The sequence below is a fragment of the Acipenser ruthenus genome, chromosome 3 (genome assembly GCF_902713425.1).
Source record: "Acipenser ruthenus chromosome 3, fAciRut3.2 maternal haplotype, whole genome shotgun sequence".
Lineage (NCBI taxonomy): Eukaryota > Metazoa > Chordata > Actinopteri > Acipenseriformes > Acipenseridae > Acipenser > Acipenser ruthenus.
In genome coordinates this window covers 94,800,076-94,807,917 of record NC_081191.1, presented here as the reverse complement: position 1 = coordinate 94,807,917, position 7,842 = coordinate 94,800,076, and the positions used below count along the sequence as shown (strand labels likewise).

The following is a 7,842-nucleotide window of genomic DNA, read 5'->3' as shown; positions in this document are numbered from 1 at the left end:
CTGTTATACTAAAGTTATTTAAAACTGGATAGGAACAGATCGACATGTGGGGCATGTTGCCCGTATCCTCCTTTGTAAAAAGTTGTGAAAAGTAATCATTTAATATATTTGCTAATGCTGCTGAACAGGTGGGACTCAGTGCCAAATGCTGCTGTACGTTGGGCCTTTCTCATCTGAAAAATCACAAAGTCACATGACCCCATCATGGCTTAGGCAGGTCACAGGTCAAAGTCAAGAGTGAAGTTAGATTCTGGCCTTAAAGTTTCCAGGACACTAAACATATGAAGTCATCATCAGGAATGGTTTACAACAGACAAACAGGAATAGGAGTAACAGTGTCAGAGGATTTTAAACTCTACAAGCTTCCCCTCACAGGGATGCTTACATTCTGATAATGGGAACATTTCATGGTTCCAAACTTTAAAATAATCTCACAAGGAACCATCAAAATGTAATCAACAGCCACTACTGAGCACAGATCCCTGAATTCAGTATGTCAGATTATATATTTTAGTTTTCCTGCACTTGCCACTCAGTTCTGATCCCAGAAAAATGATCATTGGTATACCAAGGAAAATGGGATTTATGGATCACAGCATCAAAAACTATTCCAGAACACCCCGGAATCAATCCTGAAAAGTACAGTGCCTTAGATTTAGAGACAAATAAAGAACATTTCAAATAGATTGCTCAGTTTATAAGCTTGAAATACATTTGAATGCTTTTATTTTATTTAAACAAATGAAAGGAATACATATACAAAATAATACAAGGCTCATGTATTGTATAGATTGCACTTTAATCACCTAGACCTAAGTACTTTCAAACTAGGTCTAGCACAGCAATATGACTTTGATTACATAGAGTAGCTATTGTACTGCATATGTAAGCTATATACAACTTCCTATTTACAAATAATGAAATTTTCATACTGACAAAAGCACTCACTGCTATTTTACAAAGGCAATCACAGATTGCAAATTTCCTAAGGGTTTGCAGAAATCTCTCATGTTCCTATCTGCCCTTTTGATGTAACAATGAATTAATCTCAGTTCTGAGTTCCTGCCCATCTAATTTGGCATTATTATAAATTACAAGGTTTTAAAGGCAATAACCAAGCTAATGGATTTCAAGTTATCAGTCGAGGAACATTCCCTATAACTCCACTGGGGATACAAACTGCAGGGAATGGAATGGGCTAGTATTGCAGATCACATCAAACCATTATTTATCCTTACCTGAGAAAACAAACTGATGTAGTCTTGATTACCTTTCTCAATTTAACAGAGTAGCAGCTTCACAAGTTAACCAGGGCACAGTCAGTTCTTCTTTAGAGACGTTTCAGGGGGGTCAATTCATAATGTTTTGTAATAAACAGAACAAAGGTTGGAGCAAAGCCTATTTATATAAATGGTACATCTGTCTATTGCATGAAACTACAATTATCCCTCTATCCCAAGTCAAACAAAAAGAGCTCTAGGTTAGTTCTATGCTATATTTTGCAAAGCTTAAAAATCAAAATGTGAAAACTGGGTGTGTTTGTGCAAGAGTACTTCTTTACCAATATTCTGCATGCCACACACACACACACACATATATATATTAGCCATTTTTGCACTGCCTTGAAATGTTTCCCTTTCATGAGTAACATTCTATATTCATGCAAACAATTGAAATATTTAGCACCATCTTTTTTTTTTCTGGACCTGTAGTCACAAACCCTTTTTTTTCATTCCTACACAATGAAATTGTCAAACCAGTTACTTATAATTGCAGAGCCTACAAAGCTGGTATAAAACTGGCTTTTTTGTGTAAAAAGAATCAGACGACACACTGGGCAATTAAGTCTACAAACTTTGGCCACAAAGCTTCATTGTACAATGCTCAACGATTGGCACTTCTGATTATGAACGTATTTTCCTTCTGATCTTTTTTGTTGCTCCTCAGATATATCACATGCCCAATTACATGTTCACTAAAATGACTTTAAGATGTATGCTGAATTTGAGAATAAGAGCTCTGGAGAAGAAAGGGTCAGCATGTAGTGTATTCCCCCATATTGGCACCATGTCTCATTTCAAAATGGTACTTTTAGTCCATGTGGGGTTTCTCTGGAGCAGCCTTTGAAGAAAAGAAAAACAATAGATATCAATATTTAAAAGAAAAACTTATACCGAAGACCACAAACTATTCAGTTTTCATAAAGCCACCAAAATCTGAAAAGTATGAAACAAAACTACAAATCCTGCCATCCATTAAAATCAAAAGGATGATGAAAAGTCACCCTGCTGGATAGGAGGTCAAAGGCAAGGTCATCCAGCACAGTCAACATGGGTTGCTATATCTTCCAAGCTTCAAGTCAATACACCAAACAGTACCAGAGATATAGCAGTAACCAATGCATCACACATCAATGAAGACTGGAAACCTGTGTTGGTTGTTGATGATAATGTTTTTCTATTTCTGCCTTGGCTTCTTTGCTGGCCAGTGTTCCTACAGCAAACTGGTCTCTAGTTGGATTGCTGCAGGAGGATTGAGACTTGTACCCAAGCTGTTGTATTGACTGGAGACATGGACAGTACAACAGCCAACTAGCTGTCTGAGCTTCTTGACCTCCTATCAAATTGGACTGCCAGACAGCGTAATGTATTTCCTTAATTACAGTGAGCAATTACCTTGACATATTATTATTATTATTTGTTTATTCAGCAGACGCCTTTATCCAAGGCGACTTACAGAGACTCGGGTGTGTGAACTATGCATCAGCTGCAGAGTCACTTACAACTACGTCTCACCTGAAAGACGGAGCACAAGGAAGTTAAGTAACTTGCTCAGGGTCACACAATGAGTCAGTGGCTGAGGTGGGATTTGAACTGGGGACCTTCTGGTTACAAGCCCTTTTCTTTAACCACTGGACCACACAGCCTCCTATAATGTCACATAATGTGCTATTTCAATTGTTTAAGATGATCTGATAATAGGTGACTAACTGGTGGCCTTCTGATATTTAGCTTTTTCTTTAGTATGCAAGTCCCTCATTTTTGACCTCTATGGTACATTCCTTTTCTATTACTTCCATATAAACCTAAAGGTGTTATCTAATGAAATACATTTATACATTGTATCTGCCATTGTATCTTTGGACTCATTTCCATTATAGCATGAAGAATGTTTTTTAACCCTTACGGTCCTGGCAGGAGTGCCATATGTTAACACATGCCGTCAGAAATCACGCTGGAACCTCACGGGACTCCTAGGTCCCAGTCTGAGTCCCAGTGTCCAAATATACATCATCTTTTTTGTCCTGTTCTCATTTATACTCAATAAAGGAGTTTATTCTTCAGGTCGACAAAAATAATTCAGGACTGAAATGGTGACAGGTTTGCTTTCGATGTGCTGGTTAGGGGACTACATTATATGTGTTCTAGAACAGTAGCATAGATTTGGAATTAAGATATAGGAGGCTGTGTGGTTCAGTGGTTAAAGAAAAGGGCTTGTAACCAGGAGGTCCCCCGGTTCAAATCCCCGCTCACTCTCGGACTCACTGCGTATGACCCTGTGCAAGTCACTTAACCTCCTTATGCTCCATCTTTCAGGTGAGACATTGCTGTAACTGACTCTGCAGCTGATGCATAGTTCACACACCCTAGTCTCTGTAAGTCACCTTGGATAAAGGCGTCTGCTAAATAAACAAATAATAACAAGTCTAGATTCAGAACTTAATCTTACAGTATATGGAAATGATAGAGACAGTCAGCATTGGAAAGCAGTAATAATACAACTTACCATCGCTAGCTGTCTTCCTATATTTCCCACAGTAACGCCTCCCGAGAAGAATATACAAGGCAGCCAGGAGCGAATATACAGGAAGTCTGGTGATGTATACCTAGAATAAAAACAATGCTTACTTGTGACACAGTGGAAATAAAAAATGGATGTGTTCTTTAAGGAGTGAATTAAACTTCAATACGGGATAAAAAAAGATGTCCGCACTAATTCTTCTGCCAGCCTGCTTATGCAGACACACCAGTGTGTATGTTTGACGGTGAAAGACTGTACAGTGTCATGCTCACAGGATATGATGTCAATCAAGACACTGAGCAGCAGATCGTTTTGTCTTGCTAAAATGTATTATGAATGGTTTTGCATTTAATTTAAATTTGTCAGAGCCTCTGGCTTCATTCAAAAGCATACTTACTGATAGACCCCATTGTAGACCAGAAACTGAGTGATCAGCGTTGCAAGAACGGCGATTGTAATTCCAAGACCAAACCCACTTCTTGATCGATCAAAAGTCCACCACAGCCCCAAAGACAGAGCAGCTAGTGTGAGTGACAGCTGCACATTGTTGGCAAAATCCAGTTTCTTTTAAGTAGAGTTAAGGGAAAATAAGACTCTTTGTTACAGTACTTACAGTGTGTGCATATCTTTACCAGTATTAAATGCAGGTGGCATTCCTATAGTATCTCATTCCAGACTATTATCTAAGTATCAGCCTGAAGCACAAACAAATGTTCCATTTAGATAAGTGGCAATCTACATTTGGATAATATTGCTACAGAATAAGACGTTTATATATATATATATATGTATATATATATATATATATATATATATATATATATATATATATTGTATTTTAAAATTCTGTAACATGTCCTCTTTGAAAAAAAAAAAAAATAGTAGTTATTTAAGACAGGAGAAAATGCTTTGTTACAAAATGCCCTGGCGCAACAAAGCTTCAGCTGACTACATCGTAAGCTACAAGACAATCGAACAAGACTGTCTCAATGAATTAGCCAGCACTACCCGTTTCTGAAAGACGGATGGGACTGAAGGATACAGCACTAGCATGGTTGATGCCCACAAAGACGGCAATGCATCTCATGACACTGGCCCATTCTCTCTTGAATTTGTGTGGCTCCCCCAGGTGACTGTCAATGCAAGGGTACAGCAGACCCACCACAGCTGCAATGGAAAGACAGCAGATCATGTTACTAAACAACAGCAGTATGTTAGCACAACCCCACCGCATCTCAACCCTTCCCTCCACAGACCACTCTCCCTGTCATGGACCCAAAAACATGTGTTTGACTGTTTTCAGGACTATAGCGTTTATAAAGAAATCAAATATTTGAACCCATTAAGTGCCAGTGTCCTCATTTGAGCACAGGCTACTTTGTCATTTTTTTGGGGTACATTTTTAACTGGCCTGTTATTTTAATTTGATCTAACTATAGTGTTATAATAACTTTAATTTTGTTAACTGCAAGGTTAAGCCTAAATGTAATGTATAAAATTATACAAATACAGTATGCGTTCTGATTAATTCAAAGAAATATTAATTTGGTACATAATGGGTTAAAAATGTATTTAAAACTGCTACAAAGTTTATTTAATTCAAACCACATAGGTGGCAGCTTGGTTACATTTTTTACATTCATTCCACAAGGACATGTCTTTTGTGAGGGGTAGAGCTCATTTGTTGACATGCTGGGCTGGGTAAAGTGTAGCAGGTTAGTTTGGGGATGTGGCGATGCAGAAACTATGGTCAGTTATCAGGGATCTGCATTTCTTTTTTTTTTGTTTAAGTGTGTTTGAATATTTTGACGTTATGATATTAATGTAACCTTCTGAGGTAATACATATCAGTACAGACTGAACATACGAGGTTAGTTTGAAGAACGTACCATTAAAATGTATCGCAGGCTATGTTGTTATTACACTGGTAGGGCAGTCTGTGAGGATTGCAGCGGGCAATCAGTTGTTTTTTTAAATGCGCATCAGAATAACTTCGTTTAAAGGTTAAGCAAAACTGCATGTTTAGTTTCAGTTATAAAACTAACGTTTGCACAATGCTTTTACAATAAATACGGCTGCTTTGCCTTTTTTTTGTTCTGTTATTTTAGTTCTGTTATTTTTTTTTATTTTTTTTTTTTATGCGCAGTAACTAAAGATTCTTACTCCGACCTCAGTGTTTCTGCAGAGTGGGGGGTGGGGGTTGGGGGTTACAGGCACAGAATTTAAGCTATTTTTAATCAGACCACGTTAACTTCCTTGTTTCTCTTTCGTGAAAGTGGCATGTTCAAGCCAACAGCCAATTAGAGTGAAGCCCGACAGCTCACCAGTTCTCCAAACAGCCAATGAGTGTACTGCGACAGACACCGAACATGAACCTAACTAGGCAGTTTCCAGGGGACGCGCTATTTAAAGTGGTAATGTCAGTAAAGACAACTAAAAATGATGAACAAAGACGCGCTCTAACTGACCATATGCACAATCTAACCATATGCATAATAGCCTACGTTTCATCCAGTGTCTTCATTTTTTCTCTCTCATTTTTTTTTAACCCTTACATGCATATCGTCAGTCGCTATCGGTTTGGCAATTCCTACTGTTTAATAAAGCATGTCTTTTATACATTTTCTAACAGGCATTTCTCCCGCTCTGCTAAGTAAAATAGTCATATTTCGTGTAATGCAAATATGAGACGAACGAAACATATGTCAGGTGTGCAACATTGTACATGCCGTTACAATAGGGTACAGTCGCTTTGCTCACCTGCAGCTGTGCCGCAGCAAGGTGGGACCCACCAAGCAGACGAGAGGAGCGTGGCGATGACCTCCTCCGGGAAAAGCGTGACGTTTCTCTGAATCTGCAGCAAGTTCAGCACCAAAGCCAGAAAAACTCCCACCGTAAAAAGCACCAAACCCCGTCTGATCAAATGCGTTGCTTGAATGCTGAGAAGCGTGCTGTAGGCATTACGCATGATGGACGTGATTATGTTCATCATCTCCCCTGCTTTTGATGCCAGCCAGGTTGCACTCGAAATGTTCTTGGATTTTACCGCCGTAGAACAGGAGCAGCTCCAACAATGTCCTTCTAGTCTTGGCATTTTTTTGGCACTGGTTGCAGCTCGAGGCGTTTCTAAAAAATAAACCCTCGTATTATTATTCAATACTGTACCGTGTCGTGTAATTCTTGTACGTGTGTGTACATCACGTCAATACGCACCCATTTAATAAGCTTTGGCCTATTAAATGGATATAATAATAATTCAGCCTGGCATATTAGCTGTCTATATATGTTGACATGTATGTAAAAGTAACATATCGAGTCAGAGGTTATAACAACCCTATGTAAGCCAGCGTCTTGCAGTGACAGATAATCCTAAACATTCAAGACGAAACTAAAAAAGTTAATAATATGAACCATTTGAAGTTCATCCTACCTTGTTCTACAGAGTCGACACTTGAATGTGACGAATTAAACTACTTTCTTCTTCTTCTTCTTCTCCTGATCGCTGTATATTATAATACGGTAATGTTCTTACTGTGGTAATATACGTTGTTACTAGTCTACTAGGTCACATCCTCAATATAAAAAAACAAGCAGTCTGGTGAGGCGTGTTAGCCAATAGAAACGCGGCGGGCGATATGACGTTAGGGGACACACCACCGCCTTCCCACTGACAACAACACAGGCAAACAGGCGGGCAGGTTATCGGAGGGCAGAGCAAAACATCTGAGAATGCGCGCAATTACAGTTTGGAGCAAAGTTTCTGTGTTTCATACTGCATGAGAAACATAAACATACGTGCTTGAGAGCAACCTGCTGTCTGGCACGTTTCACATTCTGCACACCAGCTACACAACTTACATTCGCTCGACTTACAGCGTTACTGTATTTATCATTATTATTTTTGTGTTTGTTTTTTGTTTAAATAGTATTGCCTATCAAATATTGTTGTATTCTATATCGTAGTACATGACAAAGGCCTATATTTATCCCATGAATGAATGTTTATGAACGGTTTACACAAAGCTTTGTGGAAAAGCGTGG

At 38.6% G+C, this 7,842-nt stretch overlaps 1 protein-coding gene across 1 annotated transcript; it reads right to left on the bottom strand.

The window, feature by feature from the left end:
* Positions 1-709: 709 nt before the first annotated feature.
* On the bottom strand, positions 710-7,389 carry LOC117394940 (insulin-induced gene 1 protein). The gene is made up of 6 exons (XM_033993704.3): positions 7,232-7,389; positions 6,562-6,927; positions 4,844-4,968; positions 4,199-4,365; positions 3,787-3,886; positions 710-2,121 (listed from the first exon to the last, which is right to left on the bottom strand). The coding sequence occupies exons 2-6, from the start codon at positions 6,893-6,895 to the stop codon at positions 2,092-2,094; spliced, it is 756 nt and encodes a 251-aa protein (XP_033849595.1). The 5' UTR covers positions 6,896-6,927; positions 7,232-7,389; the 3' UTR covers positions 710-2,091.
* Positions 7,390-7,842: the final 453 nt, after the last annotated feature.